Source organism: Barbus barbus, assembly GCF_936440315.1.
Source record: "Barbus barbus genome assembly, chromosome: 29".
Taxonomy (NCBI): domain Eukaryota; kingdom Metazoa; phylum Chordata; class Actinopteri; order Cypriniformes; family Cyprinidae; genus Barbus; species Barbus barbus.
In genome coordinates, this window is record NC_136757.1 from 23,176,211 (window position 1) to 23,194,805 (window position 18,595).

At 35.6% G+C, this 18,595-nt stretch overlaps 4 protein-coding genes across 6 annotated transcripts in view; 3 read left to right on the plus strand and 1 right to left on the minus strand.

Moving 5' to 3' along the window:
• LOC306849000 (differentially expressed in FDCP 6 homolog) overlaps positions 1–2,285 on the plus strand; it is a 13,348-nt gene extending 11,063 nt beyond the window's left edge. Inside the window, exons 9-11 of one of the 2 annotated variants that reach the window (XM_079383815.1) lie at positions 453–651; positions 1,350–1,440; positions 1,832–2,285. In XM_079383815.1, coding sequence (XP_079239941.1) covers positions 453–651; positions 1,350–1,440; positions 1,832–2,016 — 475 coding nt within the window. In that variant the 3' untranslated portion in view covers positions 2,017–2,285. Of the gene's footprint in view, positions 1–452; positions 652–1,349; positions 1,465–1,831 lie in introns of both variants that reach the window. The other variant, XM_079383814.1, reaches the window with a different exon arrangement.
• Positions 2,286–3,094: 809 nt separating this feature from the next.
• LOC306849318 (NADH dehydrogenase [ubiquinone] 1 beta subcomplex subunit 11, mitochondrial-like) lies at positions 3,095–5,049 on the plus strand. The gene is made up of 3 exons (XM_079384260.1): positions 3,095–3,356; positions 3,654–3,787; positions 4,441–5,049. The coding sequence occupies exons 1-3, from the start codon at positions 3,165–3,167 to the stop codon at positions 4,565–4,567; spliced, it is 453 nt and encodes a 150-aa protein (XP_079240386.1). The 5' UTR covers positions 3,095–3,164; the 3' UTR covers positions 4,568–5,049.
• Positions 5,050–5,284: 235 nt separating this feature from the next.
• Positions 5,285–12,946, plus strand: LOC306849321 (rho-related GTP-binding protein RhoA-A). The gene is made up of 5 exons (XM_079384263.1): positions 5,285–5,351; positions 7,256–7,411; positions 10,668–10,788; positions 10,945–11,075; positions 11,226–12,946. The coding sequence occupies exons 2-5, from the start codon at positions 7,256–7,258 to the stop codon at positions 11,397–11,399; spliced, it is 582 nt and encodes a 193-aa protein (XP_079240389.1). The 5' UTR covers positions 5,285–5,351; the 3' UTR covers positions 11,400–12,946.
• LOC306849319 (uncharacterized protein) lies at positions 12,760–17,551 on the minus strand. Of its 2 annotated transcripts, none has more exons than XM_079384261.1 (8): positions 17,310–17,551; positions 16,651–16,889; positions 15,615–15,678; positions 15,397–15,527; positions 14,139–14,257; positions 13,608–13,740; positions 13,291–13,387; positions 12,760–13,189 (listed from the first exon to the last, which is right to left on the minus strand). In XM_079384261.1, exons 1-8 carry the CDS (start codon positions 17,371–17,373, stop codon positions 13,143–13,145), a joined length of 894 nt encoding a protein of 297 aa, XP_079240387.1. In that variant the 5' UTR covers positions 17,374–17,551; the 3' UTR covers positions 12,760–13,142. The 2 variants fall into 2 exon arrangements, 1 of the variants encoding a protein (XP_079240387.1); XR_013782307.1 differs by having other exon boundaries at positions 12,768–13,189; positions 13,584–13,740.
• Positions 17,552–18,595: the final 1,044 nt, after the last annotated feature.

Consider the following 18,595-nt stretch of genomic DNA (forward strand, 5'->3'; position numbering starts at 1 on the left):
CTGGGTCAGTAAATACAATACGACTCTACTACTGTTACAAATCTATTCATTCTACAATACATGCATGCAATATGCCATTGTAAGCAAAAAACACTTTAAATATTAATATACAGCTGAGTGCACATTTAATCTTAGACCACACTGAATATAAAGTCTTACGATTTTTTAAGATTTTAGACAAAGAAATTACATGACAAATGTCAATGTAATTGTAAAATATTTAAGATCCTGCAGTATTTCTAGGTAATGAAATGAAATGAAATGAAATGAAACTAATTAAATGAAAAAGCAAATTTGTGCCACATCAGATGTTCTTCCATCTAGTGAAGCACTTACTTTTCACATAAACATTTTTCTCAGATTATTATGTTAATAAAACATGCCTAATTTGAACACACTCTTGCTATTTTAACCTGCATTGTGCGTGATCGCTCACTGCCTCATTGGTAAAGGCTACTGGCTGAGGAAGAAGAGAAGATGAAGGCCCTTATGTCTCTCCGTGAGGAGCAGGAGGATTATATCCAGCGTGCCCAGCGGGAGAAACAAGAGCTCAAACAGGAAATGGAAAGTAAGTCTCGATCTCTGGAGGAGGCACAGACGCAGTTGGAGGAGGTCAGAGCCAATCGCCACCGAGTGGACCAGGATGTAGTGGTGAGTTTTGCAACTGTGTTTTTATCTAAACAAGGGCAGAGAGATTAGCTCAGATTCATATATTATAGTTTGAATGATTTTGGTTGTATGGTTTTTGGTTTTGTTGTTGTTTTTAATGCAGGACCTACACTACCATTTTAAAGTGCTTGTTTGTTTTTTATGTATTTATTGAAGAAATTAATACTTTTATTTATAAAGACCTACACTGCCATTTTAAAATGTTTATGTATTTATTAAAGAAATTAATACATTTATTCAGCAAAGATGCATTAAATTGATCAAAAGTGATCTATAGAAAAAATCTAATAGAAAAAAATACTTTTTATTAATTAACAAGAAATGTTTATTGAGCACCAAATCAGCATATTAGAATGATTTCTGAAGGACCGTGTGACACCGAAGACTGGAGTAATTTCAGGAATAAATGACATTTTATAATTTTTTTATATACTTTAAAAAAATTTTTTAAATAATACTAAATCACAATATTACTGTTTTTTTTTTTTTTTTTTTTTTTTTTTTGATCAAATAACTGCAGTGTGCATAAGAGATTTTTTTTTAAAAACATTAAGCAATCTTACCAAACCCAAAACTTCTGAACAGCAGTGTATTTTTGCAGTAGGTTCATTTGTAATATTTTCAGTTAATGTACTACTGATGCTAACATTAGCTAAATCTGTATTGTTTTATTCTGACAGGCTGCTCAAAGGAAGCTTCGTCAGGCCAGCACCAATGTTAAACACTGGAATGTTCAGATGAACAGATTAATGCATCCTATTGGACCAGGAGGTACGCACATTACCTTAGGGTTAGGTTAGTTTCAAGACACAAAACACAATCTAATTCACACTGTTTACCTTTAACAAGACATCAGGTCTTATGCTTCATGGTTTGAATTTGGCTGATATTGAGAAGATTCGTCTAAACGTTAGTCATCAAGATCTTTGGTTTAACTTGACATTTCAGCATATGTTGAGTAGGAGGTTAATGCAAAGACTGCGAGTGGCATGCAATCTAGGTCTGTTTTCACTGCGGTTTCAGAGAAAAAAATGCATATAACCTCATTCCCTTAAGACAACTCCTTTAAGATAATTCACCCTTGTTTTTCTGATTTCACAATAAATACACTCCCTCTAACTTCTCTATATATTTTTTTGCTTGTGTTTGTGTCCTCATCTAGAAAAACGGCCCTCAGGAGGCGGATCTTTTTCCAGCTTTCGCATCCCTTCGCAGAAGGATCCAGGACTACGTTTGAGGCAGAAATCAGATGAGCAGGATGAGGAAAGCAAAGAAAACGTGGAAAGCAGAGGAGGGTGTGAATCTGACAAGCGTTTATCTACAAATGGAGATATGGAAATACCTTAACCTCAGAAGAAAACCAATTTCTCTTCCTCAATGTTAAGACTGATTTGAATGAAGGAAAGTTAGTTTTGCTAGATGCCAAGACCTCATGCCGTTAAAAAAGGATACTTTTTAATATTGTCAGTGTTTGTTAATAGCTTGTTAAATAGTAATGTTTTGTACACTTCATCACACTGTTTGAAAAGTATTGTACTGTAGTTGTTAAATATCTGATTGACTCCTAAGTTACTCAAAACCTAAATGTACACTGAATAAATATTAAGTATTTTTCAAGATGTCTTATTGTGCTGACTTCAAAAAGGATCTGATGGTCTAATCGTTAGCACCAGAATGTGTTCATGTGTATTTTGAAATGTGTGACAAAGAGATTTGCAAAAGTTCATGCGTGTAAACTGGATTTCTTGCGAGGGAGGAACATGTTGAAGAGCTGAAGCCTCTGTGGTTTTGACAACTTCCTGCTTCTGCAGTCAGATAACAAACCCATGAAGACAACTGAATGGCACACACATGTACCTTGGAGATGAATTTATGCTTAAAATCATAGTGTATCAGCCATTCCCCACGTACATGTTTAAAAGCATTTCTATGCAAATTTAGAACCTGTTAGAGTGCTTATGCACACAGGAAATGTCTGGTACTCACAGAATATCAATCTACATAAAGCAGAACAGAAGTACAGAAGAAGAGCTTATACAGAATAATATGAAAAGTGTATGTACAGAGAGCTGATATACTGTGTAGAGGTGTATATGGTTGTGCAGAGAGTACAGATAAAATGACAAATGAGAAAAATGGGTGAATTGAATATATTGCACACATGGGTTTGTAATGGTATAAATAATACTGCACAGGAATTCTGTAATGCATGATGTGGAAATATTTATAAAGCGTAGAATAGTTTAGAAAGGAATAGTTTACTGTCAAGCCATTGTTATTTTTTCATGATTCTACAGATCCAGTTCAGATTTGTAAACAGAGGCACCTGCTGTTTGGTCATGGTTCCTACAACTCACCGTTTTTGCGTTATAATACATCCGCGACACCGGGTGGCGGTAAGGATCGCAGAAAACTTACAGAACCTCATTTTAACCCGGAAAAAATAACCTGGAAAAGTAGCTGTCTCGAAACAGCTTCACAGAGAATCGGGGGAAATGGCTTCACGCCTGAGCCGTATCTGGCCCACCCTGTCCCGGGTTCGTTTGAGCTCGGCGCTCGGGAGCCGCTGTGTGTCGCAGACGCCGAAGTCCAGCGCGTCTGGAGCGGCGGTGGCGTCTGATCTGCAGCCCTTGTCTCCCGCTGCTCAGGACAGTCATGGACACGCAGAGGTCAGCCCGTTTGAGAAGGTAAGAGGACCATAAACGCATGTGTATGATGCACGGAAAGTCATTAGCAGTGGGTTAATTGACATAATACTTTTAGGCTGCCCAATAAAATCTCAGTCTGAAGTTTGACATGCTTTGACAGGAACATGTTAACATTGTGCACTGTATGATCCAACTCCAATTTATATTTATTATATGCATGGTATTGCATATTGCAAAGCTGTGCCTGCTATGTTCTTTCTTTTCAGTTGCTGCAGTGATATTTGTGTTTACTTGTGTTTAAGTTCATAAATGGCAAATGTTCATCTGTCTTTTTAGAATCCAGATTTCCATGGCTTCCATCATCATGACTCTTTTGTGGATGAATGGAACATGAGGTTGGCATTTTTCTTTGGCATTTCTGTGGCCATTGTTGTTGGAGGGACTTTTATCCACTATTTACCAGATCATGGGTAAGTGCATGAATGAAAGGACTGTAAATTTTGCACAAAATACAGTGATTGACCAATCAGAATCTAATATATTTAATACATATGTTTTATATGTCATGAGTGAACCATGAAATTTATAACTCCGTTGTTAAGCTCCTACTTTTCACAACTATGCAATTATATTTTGCACATTACTTCAACTGAAAAGTTTTGGAATGTATTATTCTTTTCTGTAGATATTTGGGAAGAGACAGATAAGATCTACATCGATTATCCAGTCTGTTTGAAGAAGAGCTTGATAATATTCTTAATGACTTTGTTCTCTAATAAGGTTTAAAAAAACTAGGCATAAGATGAAGTCCCCAAAAAACATGTGTAAAAGTTTATTTTGATTTTAAGACATACATCTCAACTTTGAAGCTTGGAAAAAAACATTTAGCTATTAAATAGTGCAACGTGGAGGGTGAATTTGCTGCTTACTCTATGTATCATTGTAATTTAAAGCTTTTTCTATCTTGACCTACTTTAATTGGCTAATTAATGGTTTGCTTAGATGCATTGGTCTCCAAGTGTGCATTTTCCGTTGTTTTATTTCATCTGAAGGAATAATGGTTTGCCTTTTTCTTTAATGTAATGTCCATAATCTCCATCTCTATCTGGTTTTTCTCCTCCAGAATGAGGCAGTGGGCTCGCCGGGAAGCTGAAAGGTTGATTAAACAGAGGGAAGCCGAGGGTCTTCCCTTCATGACTGAAAATTATTATGATCCCAGCACGATTGTTCTGCCCTCTGGAGAGGAGTAGACAACTTTTTGTCAATAATTATCCTGTTAATTTGTGTTTTGTTGTACATTTGTCTCCCTTCAACTATAATGTAATAAAAAAATGTTATAATATAGTGGTTTGTGGTATTTTCAACTAATACTTGAAAACGCTTGAACCTGTAGAATTAGCTTTTTGTTTTCAAACGTATGGGTGAAACAAAGTTGAGTGTTTATGCATGTTGTTTTATGTAATCTTTCTTATTTTAATGATTGCACTATTAAGACTAAGAAATACAGACAGGGCCAAAGTATTTCTATGCTGTACAACAACTGAAAGTAGCTGTTGTGTTGTTTTTATGAAGAAGCTACATATATCAGTCGTTCTATATATTTTTTATTAAAGAAACAAATACTGTACACCTTCAGTGGAATATGAAAGAGCATCTACACTAAAGTTTACATGTAAAAAGGGTGTGTGTGTATATATATATATGTAAATAAATCAAATGGGGAAACATTGGCAAACAGAGGAAGTAAATTGAACCCCATCAATATTATTTCCAAACATTCCGTACACTGTTTTAGGACTCTGTCATATTTAATATTATTTAAATTAAGAGATATGATAAGAAAGTCTTTCAACTAAAAATTAATTCAAAAATGTTGCTGTTCTTCTTTTCGACGTCACTCCAGCGTCACTTTCTCTGATTGGTGGAAACGATCGACAATGGGCGTGTCTTAGCGGCGTGGCACTGTCTGCGGGGCGGGGCCTTGGGGTCGTACAGGAAAAGATAAAGAAAGCGAGGACATCTGAAACAAAAACGGTAAATACTCACACAAAAACACATCTGGTATTTACAATCGATATGTTTATTAATTTCCCATACGGTCTAGAGCTAATAAAACGGATTAGCATTTTAAAAACGACTCCAGTGAGATAAAAGATGCCTTTTATATGCGGCTAGCTCAGTGCTAAACGGCTAAGTGTGATGATGACGGAAACAAACGAACAACAAGATGCCGAACACGAGTTCATAATTACATTAAACTCCGATGATCGCGACTATAACACGTATGGAAAGTTTAATACTAGAATTGATCTGGGAATCCAGTCGAATCTAAGCCAAACGATGCTCATTTTACACTTAATAGGGCGCGAGATGAGGCGTCCCAGTTAGTATAGGGAGTAAACCGGGGACTGATCCAGTTTGGCGCAGACATGCGGCTGTTATAATCAACATCACTAGTTGTTCTGCAATATAACACTCAGCGCTTTAAATGCCTATTATATCAGTCATTAAGCCTTCAGTCTCGTTGAATCAGTGGTTGACTCATTGTTAAACTGTAAAAGGTCACTTGAGCGACATTATTTTGACCTAACTGCAGTCTAAATGGATGTGTAATGCTTTAATGTTTGTTTTTCCGGCGTTGATCAGTGAATTGAGTAGGGTGCGGTGTGTTGTGACAGCAGCTGGGAGGTGTGTGTGTGTGTGTGTGTGAGGAGGGCTGGTACTGCAGTGCTATAATGACACAAGAACCCAGTGTACAAATCATTAAAATGGCTGAAATATGAATGTAGACATGAGGGAAGGAACCCTAATGAGCTCACTTGTTGTTTTATTCTGAAATATAAGACAGAAAAGGCCTGAGGTTAATTATTTGTTTCTAACTAAAAGCAATCAATTTGGTTCGCAAGGAACAGCATCATTGACCCCTGTTATTCCTAATGAGTCCACTGAGACTCATATGAAAAGGCATTAACTGAATTAAATGTGCTTTTATGAACATTACTCGCATTGTTTTCATTGTGGAGATGGATGCTGACTGTCAAAAACTGAAACTGTAATGCTTTTTTGTAACTCAAAGCACTCAAAAGAAAATATTTTCTTAGTATCCACAGTGATTAAACTGGTTGATAAATAAATGCAATCTGAATATTTGAATACATGGATTTCATAAAAATATGGAGTTGCCAGTAGACCAACAAAAATAAACATTCATAACATTTAATAAGCTTCTTCGAGGTGAAAAAGATGCTCTTTGTGTAATTAAAATTCATAGATATAACTTTTTATTGTCAAGCTGGTTTCACACAATTGGCTCCTATTGTTCCTAATAAGCCACCTAAGACTCATAAATCGCTTTAACTGAACCAGTTGTGCTCACACACGCTTTTAATTTATGTACTTTACCCACTTACATTATTTTCATTGTGGGGACAAAAGTAATAATTGTTGAATATCAAATGCTAAACTAAAATGCATGTTTGTCCATTCTGGGGTGCGTTTCTCAAAAGCAACTATGGTCGCAAGATCCATCATTAATACCAGTAGAGTTCAATGAACTAACGACGGTTTTGGGAAACACACCCCTGCTTTGTAGTTCTTTCAATAAATGTTAATTAATCAAAAATGGAAGTGTTTACGTTTTAATAATATGTGAAGTATTTATATAATACTTCACATATATACATATAGTTATATGTAACACAGGTGGTTGTATGCCTGGCTTACATATTTATTCAAGAATGTCTGGAGTATTTCCACCTCAGAATTGATCTTCCACATGAAACAGTAGAGAAGGGCAGACATACACAAACAATTCTCTATTTATCAAAAAAAGAGAAAGGTTTGATTTATGTAATAAAAATGGTTGCCAATTCCAGCGTAGGAACAATTTCCACCTGCCTCCTGTAGTTATTGGCTGATCTTTTCATTTTGCATGACAGATGGCTGCAATTCGTAAGAAGCTTGTAATCGTTGGGGATGGAGCATGTGGAAAGACGTGTTTACTCATCGTTTTCAGTAAAGACCAGTTTCCTGAGGTCTACGTACCCACAGTGTTCGAGAACTATGTTGCTGATATTGAGGTGGACAGCAAACAGGTAAGAATGTCTCTTAACATCAAACCCAGAGTCACCACTGGTCTATTACAGCATACATGTGTCTCTTCTGTAGCAATTTGACCTTTTGAAACATGTAACTTCCTCAGATTGTTCATAAACTTCTTAGTGTTCTTCCTGTATTCTTATTTTTGCATTTTTATGCAAAGTTCTTTTGTAATGAATGGGGTTTTATTTTGGGTCAACAGTGAGTGATTGATTGTCTTTTGCTGTTGTTGGAAATCTGTGAAATGATTAACTACAATATAATAATATGTGTATTTATATAAATATATTTAAATACATTATAGAAATATAGTTAAAATATGAAATATTCAACATACACTACCATTCAAAATCTTGGGATCTGTAAGATTTTTAAATGCTTTTGAAAGAAGTCTCTTATGTTCACCAAGGCTGCATTTATTTGAAAAAAAAAATGAATATTGCAAAATAGTATTATAATTTAAAAACATTTTTCTATTTTAATATACATTAGGGGTGTACCGATACGCGTATTCGAATTGAACCGTTTGGTACGAGGCTTTCGGTTCGGTACACATTACTAATCCTATTACGTTTGGAAAATAAAAGCTTAAAGTGTATGAAATATCAGTGCCACTGCGCTCAACAAGGCAGCCCAAAGACGTCACAGGCAACGTGCTGTCTGCCCCACGATAACCTCCCCTTGCTGGGGTGCATCGAAAGACGATGATATTGTATCAACGATAGCCAGAGATATTGTCAAAATCATCAATTATTGGCAATCTTAAGAGGATTTGGCATTTCCAATTAATGTAGGGCTGTTGCATTCTTATTTTTATTAGGCCTATTATTATTATTATGAAGTTACTTTTATTATAAGTTAAAAGTACAATTAATTTGCCCCGCAATAATTAACGCATAACTGACGTGCTGCGAGGATAAGATATATTTATATATTTATAGATATATATTTACTCCTCAATTAAAATGTTTTTTTTTTTAAGTTCTTTTAAAACAGGTCTATTAGGCTATAGACTACCTACAATGAATTATAGTCCTATAATTAAAACATTAACACTGCAGTCATCATTAAAAATCAATTAAATAAAAAGCTTTTATTTCAAGCACCGACTTTCAAAAACAACCTGTTTAACACGAAATACATTTCTTTTATTTTCAGTATGTACGGGCCACAAGAGAAATATTAAGGAAATAAATTAAATCAGCTATAGGCTATACCGTTATCAGCATAAGTAGAAGTAGATTCGTCTCTCTTTGTCTCTGAGAGAATATACGGTGTCACATGCCGAAAGCTTCGTCATTACTTCGTCATTCCGTTTTTACTTTCACTTTCTGCTTATAGTGAATTGACTGAGATTAAGACGTTCACCAGCATAAACCTTGCGCAAAGTTTGCACGTGTGCAAACCCTGGCGCAAACGCGTGCTTGTGTGATATCCATTGGCTCGCCTTCATGGTTTAAAACAGAAATATTTCTAACATTGCTACTTAACTAATTGCCCCGCCCCCCGTATTGAAAATGTACCGAACCGTGACACCACTGTATCAAACCGAACCGTGAATTTTGTGAACCGTTACACCCCTAATATACATTTGTAATTTATTCATGTGAGGGCAAAGCTGAATTTTCAGCGTCATTAAGGCCTTTCTACACTGAGCGCGAAAAAAGCGAAACGAATTTCAGACGCGATGACGCGCTGGAATAAACAACAGCTTCCTATGGATGCTTCCACATAGATCGTGAACATTAACGCACCGAAAATGCAAATGTTTTTTTTTTTCGTCCAGTCCGACGAATCTTTTAAGTTTCGCAAAGTGAAAACACGGGCCATCCAATAAGATTTGAGCAAGGCTCACGTAACCGGAGCAGCTGCTGTTGCACAGAAGGGTGAGAATGGTGGCGCTGTTTCGAAAACCAGTGTGGATGCTGAGTTCTTGTTATCATTGGTATTTCAGAACAGATTTATTGTCACATGTTCTTCATACAGAATAACATTTCTAATAATTATCCACTGAATCATGTGATCTGTAGAGCACCCTCCATTTTCTTCCACGTGCACGAGTGTTATGAGTCAGAGCGTGTTCACTCTCTAGTCTAGATCTTCTGTATTAAAATGAAAAAACACTAAAAAATTGAGTGAAACATTTTTCTACACATGAAATATAGCAAAAGCAAATAGACATGATTATGATGATATATTTTCTGTATGTGTTTTGTATGCAGCTCATTTTATTTTTTTTTGAGAAATAAAGGATGTTTATGACTAATATTAGCAGTGAAAGTTAGCCTTATTAAACATACAAAGAGTGCATGTGTCTGTTTATTATTATAGAATCAAAATCAACTATAAATCACAATCAGAAGTCATTACAAGCACTCGATGATGGTTTAAAGTGGGTAAGCAAATACATTAATAATTAAATACATTTTCAAGTGTAGCTTGACGCTAATTGTACTTCTAATTATATTTTAGGATGTAGCCTATTCTTGTAAGCATTACAGATAGCGTGTTTCTGGTGTAGAACCAAACTTTGTTTATTATAATTTATTTATAATTATAATTTAGATGTTAAATCTGAGGAAAAAGACATTGTTGGTCGGCGCCACCTAGCGTGTAGGCGTGAATTAGCAGAAGGCTAATTCACAAATTCAGAATTTGTTTCGTGCTCGGTGTGAAAGCAACATTCGCAGGCGATTCGCTTCGCTTTTTCACATCACACTCAGTGTGGAAAGGCCTTTCCTCCAGTCTTCAGTGTCACATGATCCTACAGAAATCATTCTAATATGCTGATTTGCTGCTCAAATATTTATTCTTATCAATGTTGAAAACTGTTTTGTTGCTCAATATGTTTGTGGAAACCGTGATACATTTTCTCAAGATTCTTTGATGAATAGAACAGCATTTACCTGAACCAGCAATCCATTATAAATGTCTTTGTTGCTTTTGACCAATTTAATAAATGCTGAATAAAAATATTTTCTTTAAAAAAAAAATCTTACTGACCCCAAACATTTGAATGGTTGTTAACTATATATAAAAATTGCATGTATTTTTGTGAATAACTAATTTTTGTGACACTGAACATGTGGATGTTGGATCATTCTCAAATATAATCATGAGACTTTAAACAAACTTATGGAGTTCAGGCAGCTTGAGTGCTGCTAAATCCTTAGAAATTCATGTTCATTTGTTCATTCAGTGTTTACACAAATTGCTATGCTGATTATATAATTTTTAACCATTTGTTGTCAGGTTGAACTGGCTTTATGGGATACAGCTGGACAAGAGGACTACGACAGGCTGAGGCCCCTTTCCTACCCAGACACCGATGTCATCCTCATGTGCTTTTCCATAGACAGCCCTGACAGTTTGGGTGAGATAATCTTTTTCTGGAGTGGCCGGTCTTTAATATTAATTATATATATATAAATATATATATATAGGCCTAATTTCAGCCTTTTGAATATTTTATACTGTAAGACCACATTCCTGTGGTCACTCTATTGAAAACCGTACTCTATGCACACAGAGAATATCCCAGAAAAATGGACGCCGGAGGTAAAACATTTCTGTCCAAATGTGCCAATAATTCTGGTTGGTAATAAAAAAGATTTACGGAATGATGAACACACTCGACGGGAGCTGGTTAAGATGAAACAGGTGTGTGGGCTAACACTTTCTTTTTCATAAATCTGTTACTATATTTTTATGGAAATAACATAGAAAGTTAGACAAATTGCTGTTACTGCTGTGTTGTAGTGTTATGTTATACTGTACCAATGCCCCGTCAATGCTTTCTCCCTTTAACAGGAACCAGTTAAACCAGAGGAAGGGCGAGACATGGCTAATCGCATCAATGCCTTCGGCTACCTTGAGTGTTCGGCTAAAACGAAGGAGGGCGTGAGGGAAGTGTTCGAAATGGCCACAAGAGCGGCGCTCCAAGCCAAAAAACGTGGCAAGAAGAATCCCTGCGCTTTGCTATAGAGAACAAGAGAGGAAAAGAAAAGAACGAGGGAGGGAAAGGGGTAACCAAACTAGGCCAAGGAAAATGAAAGAGCTATAAAAGTTCGCAGATAAGAGGGAAGAAACGCCCCTAGTGTTAATTATGTACTCGGGGGTCGGGGAGGGTCATTTTCAATCCAGGCCAAAGGAAACTACAGAAGATTGTAGGGACAACTACACCGGCAAAAAGGGACTTTAACATTTTTATGGCCATCAGTCCTCTTTTAAATCAAGATTAGTTGACCTTAAGCCTTCAGACTGATCACAAGTGTAAGGATAGTGTGTATGTAGGGTAAAGATTGACGTGGTTTCACAGTGGCTCACAATCACTGATTGCTTTTAGGGTGGGATTATATGCGAGGTATTCTTTGGCCCGTACCACATCTTCTGCTTAGAAGGTCAGCACTATTAGCAAGAACAGAAACAAACGACTTGGTCTAAAAAGATTCCTTTTTTGGCACTAAGTGCATTATTCAGGGTGTAAAAGGCATTAGTTAGTACCCTACATCATGTATGCTACATGTCAAGCAGGGAGGTGTTTTTTGGATCAAGACATTGACTCCCGTGATCCCCTTTATAAACCTCCCAAGAAACTAGTGCCGTCTTATGTAAAACATTCATGCCTATATTTTTATGTTTAACAATCAATCTTTTTTCTGACATTAACACGCTAATACTGTTGGCTAACACAACTGGTTCCTCTGTGCCCTCCTGTCCTGTTGCAAAATTGGCGGTTTAGTCACTGGTTTAAAATAGCTGAAAGTAGTGGTAGTCTTACAACTCTTTATTCCAATAAGATTTAAATATATCTTGTACTTTTTTGCCATTTGCCTATAAATTCAAAGTAAGATGCGTTAAGCAATGATCATACTAATTCACCTTTTTTGTGAGTATTTTATGTGCTTGCTCATGTAATGTAATTAAAAAAAGAAAAAACTTTGGGTAAATCAGCCCTTGTGGAGCTCAAAGCAAAACCACAGCTCTGTATGTTGACTGTCAGACACTGTTCGATTTTGGCAATATATATACGTTTTATAAAAGGTGACAGTAACATTATTTTTGCGCGTATTCCTCTTTGCCTGCATGACAGGCTTTTATTTGGTGTGCAGAAATACAAGTGATATTTGTTTATCTCACTGTATAAATGAGAAACTCCCTCCATTTTCACTCCATTTGTTTTCTTTTCATTATTCCCCTTTTTCTCCTGTACTGTATGTTTAAAATATTTTTTTGTGAAATTCTACTGGCTTATACTATATCATTTTTGCGTATTTTACAAATTCTAGTATCTTAGAATTTAAAAGTTTTAAAAGAAATAAAGAAGGAAAAAAGTAGCGAAAATGTGGTTTTGAGAGAGCCGTTTAATGCCATATTATTAAATGCAAGTCATTTCTTAGAAGAGATTCTGCATTTCATTGTAAGAAAAAAAGAGCCTTTGATGCATCAATTATCTTTTGTATACCAGTGCATCTTTGGATTTCCACAGACTCGTTTGAAATGTATTGAAAAAATAAATTCTTATAGGGTAACTTTGCTTGGGTCTTTATTCTGCATCTCTTCTCCGGGTTATGTTTGCGTAAAATACCGTAAAATGCTTTCACCAGCTAGATGTGGTCTTCAGTAAACAAGTACACATGCTGACGATGTTAGGAGTTAAAAGCGGAGGTAGATAACAAAAATAAACGGTTGAAGGTTGACAGAAGTCTTAACACAGTCAGTCAGTTTTTACAGTGATCTGTGCAATCCAGCCACAAATTCGTGATAATAGGGCTCTGAAATGAGAGAAAAACGTAAGCTACAGCTCATGTTAAACTTTTCATTTAAAAGTACATGCTATCAAATTCTAACATCTGACCTCCAGTGTGTAACAAACCTGAGTCTGGCTCAATGATGGCATGTCTGATGAGGAAGTCCAGTACCACCATGGCACAGTTTGGCTTAAACTCCTCACTGACCAGGAGATCTTTCACCTGAAATCAACAAATGACACAGAGGAGAATGGGGGTAAGATGTGCCACCCCTTCTAGTCTAGGAAAATGCACATATTTTAGAAAGCTGCCTGAGAGAAAAGGAACCATTTTCAATGCTTTTTTTCTGCATGTCAAAGTATAAGCAAACGCATATGTCACAGCTATTCTTATATAAAACATCACATAGCATTCAAACCTAAAATCAATGGGATGCCTTCACCTTCTCGATTGGATAGTAGTAAAACGCTTGCACTTCTCCATCTCCAATGTGAGGCTGAAAATTGAGAGGCAGCTCTAAATCAAAGACAAACTGACACTCAGGAAATATTCCTTCTTCATCTTCGTAGGTGTAGCTACAGAGAAAAGAGACAGAGGAGGCATGAATTGATTGCAGAACGTCTTTCAATTTAGCTAAACAGTTTCCAGGCAGAAATGATGCCTGTGACAGGCATTCATGTCTTTGATCACATTGACGTGTTCTGAGCCTGTATAAAACTTGAATTCTGGTCATCTTCATTCGTGCACACAGAATATTTCTCTGGAAACCTGCCAGTTGGAAGCTATTTCTGGCATTTCTGCAGTATTAATCAGTCTCTCTAGCAGGAGAGTTGAGAGAGTTTATATCTACCCTGGTATCTGGGAAAGGTTTTGAATAGAGAAAAACTGTAATAGGCATCTTTAAGCTTAAAATTCAGCCGTTAGCAATTGCTTTTGTGCTTTGTAAAAGTAAAAAATAAAAAAGATTAAGCACCTCACAGTTCCCACAGGAAGCGCTTGATCTGCCAGGCCTGGAGGGATGCAGGCCTCCTCTTCACACTCTTTTACCATGGTATGCCTTACACTACAGCCTGCTGCCAGACCTCCAGCCGCCTGAGTGATAAATCAAATCCTTTAAAGACCCCATTACATCAAAATGGGAGATTTGTGGTTTTTAGTCAGTGTTTGTTAGCTCTGAGGTCATCTTTAAAAGCTAACTGTACTAATTTATAGCAGATAAACACAATTTATTACTGTGTGTATAAATTATTTTATACACTACTGTTCAAAAGTTTGGGATCGGTCTTATTAAAAAAAAAAAAAAAAGTCTAATACTCATCAAGAGTAAAAACAGTAAAATTAACGGTTTTCTTTAATATATTTTAAAATGTAAATGTTGGTAAGCCTGAACTTACTGCAGGCATTACTCCAGTCTTCAGTGTCACATGATCTGAAATCATTCAAATATGCTAATTTGGTGATTTGTTTTATTTTTTAAATACTATCAATGTTGAAAACAGTTGTGCTGCTCAACATGTTTGCAGAAGCCATGATACATTTTGTTCAGGATTCTCTGATGAATAAAAAGTTCAAAGAACTTTAATTTGAAATAGAAATCTTTTGTAACATTATAAATATCTTTACTGTCACGTTAAATAGTTTAATACTTGCTGAATAAAAGCAAATTAATTCAAACAAATCTTACTGACACCAAACTTTTGAACAGAAATGTGTTTAAATGGTCCAACTTCCTCAAAAGTCAGTGTTTTTTATTGTCATATATAAAGGGTACATAAGTACAATTAAAGTCTGTCTTGGGAAATTCCCACAGGTTAAGACAACAATGCAATGTGCAAAAATTTTAAACAGTGCAAATATAACTTGCATAAACAACAGACTTACAAAACACCACACAAAGGCTGAATACAATACATAGACGTTTAAAGTGTTGTATGTACATGAATGTATTAACTATGTAAAAAAATAAGTAATGTAATTAAACGGCAGCAGTACAAATGTAGCATTAACATAATTGGATGAATCCTTGAGGTAGTACTGTACTGAAGTGCAAAGAGTGTTGACGACATGAGATATAACTGGTTAAGATAAATGAGCGCGTAGTGTGAAGGAGTCATAGATTGAAGTGTTAAAAGTAACAGCATGATTCAACCTACTGTTGACTCAACCTGTGGTGTAAGTTTGGTGTGGCACTTCTTGTAATGAGCTGATTAATTAGTTTATTAATAAATTACCATGTTGTCCAGTCTTCCTGGATATGTCTGTTTGGTCAGAGATCGTCGTGCCAGCCACATATTAAGGTTACCACTTGAATCCCGAGTGTAGCCATTAACATGGACGCCGTACCGTTTCACTCCAAACAGACCTGTGTTTGACCATTATTTAGAAACAGCTATAAGTGACACTCTCTTTGACAAAGTAGCTGCATGAAATTAATATTTCATTAACATACTTGTAGCTGCTCTCTCCATATACATCAGCGGAGGGTCGCAATACCTGGGCATCACAGCGTATTGCTGAAAATAAAATACACTGATAATTCTACCAAATTCTATGAAGTTCATCCTATATCAAAAGTAATGAACTAATCAGGATTTGCAGGAACTGCTATGAAAATGTCTGTATGTATACTCCAACTTAAGGGCATGCGTACAAACTTTTTGTTCTCATTAGTAATTAAAGTAATCCAATTTTAATTAAGTAAATAATCCAATCCAATTTCGTGTTTATTATAATGCAAAGATAAACAGACAATCACAATATGCATTAATATTATTATAAAATACAAAAAATATTATTTCAGGGCAATATTTCTCATTTTCGTTTAGTCTGATTTGTTTACTTGATGTACTTAACTAAAACTGAAATAAAAATGAATTAAAACTATGTTGTAGACATTTATAAAATAAACAAAAACTACTAAAAAAGAGAGACAAAAACAACAACGACTAAACTTTAACTAAAATCAAATTGAAAATGGAAAAAAAAAATTATATTCAAAATATTAATAAAAACTATAATATCAAAAAATATGTATAAAACTGTAATAGTATCTCAATTACACTAAAGTAACATTAAAATGTATACAGTGGGATGCATTTAGCAAAACATTTTGTGCATATAGACATTTCATAAATTGTTTGTAGGAACATTTTGGGAATTGTCGTACTTCCACATTTAGGATCATTCCAAGCACATCTTTATAATTGAGGCCCCTAGGTATGAAATCACCAAAGTTTTAAAAATGACCCTGTAGTGAATTATTCTGGGTTTTTTTATTTAATACAAATTGATGGCATGATGTGTTATTTTATAAGATTGGGTGAGGGAGGCTTGAAAATCGTGCAGGGAGCAAATAATCCCCATTAATAAAAAATAAAATAAAATATTGCTCATTATTTTTGACATTGGAAGGAACTGACACATAACTGCTCAAGAAGTAAGGATGAAAATGGGCAATTATCTAGCATGTACCAGAGCGGTCTCACCTCATCTCTCCAGCCTATGAGACAGGTGAATGTTGCTTCTCTCCTCAGCTCCTGCAAGACCTCATCCACAGCCACCGATCTGCTCTCAAAAGTGTCAAGACCGGAGCTGAAGGTTATAGTGCTCCCATATGGTCTGAAGACAACAGGAAAACTACCAAGAATTGATGCTACTTTAGGGGAAATCCATCCAACCTGTTCTCCAGCCACCTCGAAACGTAGACAGCTCTCTAAACTAGAACCTGGTGTAAAAGAATGCATTGATGTTGAGTAAATGAATGCATTTATATAGGAATTGTACATGTATATTATAGTATTATATTAGTCACTGACAAACAACAAAAATAAAGTAATAACATGTTTTCCTTGAATACAGGTGAGTATACAGAAGTTTAAAAAAAAGGTGACGTACATTATTTAAATTTTTTTTTTTAGGTTTTCTTGACTTTTTTTATGAATTAAACATGTCATGGATATCAGGAAGTTACTCGTTACAAATATTTACGTTAATTCATACGCTGAAAACATGTTCATAATAAAAAATAAAGTCTTTGTCAGCATGAGTTGAACTTTAATGTAATTTTACAGATCAAGTAAGCTTTCATTGTCCAATATATGCATATGGATTGTTCTGCCATATGATTCTTTTAATATTTCCCCACCTGGTAAATGAAAGTTATTCATTCGACGCAGGAGTTGTAGCATTTTCTCCGACCACGAAGCCATTTTGTCGATTTCACAAGTGAAACAGTTAACTGTCCGTTCAGAAAGCGTGCATAATGATTTTGGGGGATTTGCGCTTGATTTGCTGTTGTCATGCTGTCATACACCCACGGGCTTCATGCTCGCCTCCATTGTTGCAGTTCCTGTTGATGTGAGCGCTGATTGGTTCGCAGGTTCTTGTGATCTGCGCGCTGATTGGTTGAAGCTCTATGACGAGTTCTTGAAGCGCTGTGACGAGGGTTGCGCACATGTGTTTCTCCACCAGAGGGCGAATGTGGATCAAAACAAAGGCCACTCAAAATCTTACTGGGCCAAATACTTTGTAATGAATGCTGAATATTCAGCACAGAATCACAGATCATGTTAGTCCTCCATATGCAATGCAAAATGTTTACTGGGTCTTCAGTAATTAAATTTTACGAGTTCACATCATATAATCTTTGTGAATCAGCCTTGGCTTGTTGCTTGGCACAGATAGTGAGGTAAGATCGGTTTATATACCATCCTTCTGTGATTGACAGTATTAGATATTAGATTAGGTAAGTCTATAAAAAGTGACAATTTGGTTAAAAAACCTAATATGAATGGCAAAGTAAGTCAAGACCCATTGGTTTTTCATTGTTTGGGACTTTACATTGATTGATCCAGGCTAAAACAAAACCGTGAAATACTTACTACAAAATGTAATTTGTTTTTGTTACTACCAGTGCCAAAAATGTCATTCATTCATTCATACACAGTGTTGGGGAAAGTTACTTTTAAAATTAATTCATTACAATAATGAGTTACTCTCTAAAAAGTAACTAATTGCATTGCTTAGTTGCTTTTTATGGAAAGTAATGTGTTACATTACTTTTGCGTTACATTTTCTCAGCTGGGCTTGCTTCTATGTTTTTAATATAAAAAAAGTTATATTTTTGGCGTATGTAAAAGCCCTTTCACATTTCAATGAATAAGCCTCAGACTGAAGGGAATGTAAATTCAATTATTAACATTTAGTTATTGCAGGTTTCCATCATATTCTGAGTTTGCATTTAAGTTTTTATTCATTTTGAGGAATGCTAAATCTGTTTTTGTGCAAGTGAGATGACTAAATGCATGTTCATATTTACTCTAGAACTACAGTAAACATTGTATTTACACATTGCACTTACTGCAGATTTTTCTCAACATGGGAACAGTAGAGCTGTTAGTCAATAAATGGGAAAATAAAGTAATTGGTGTT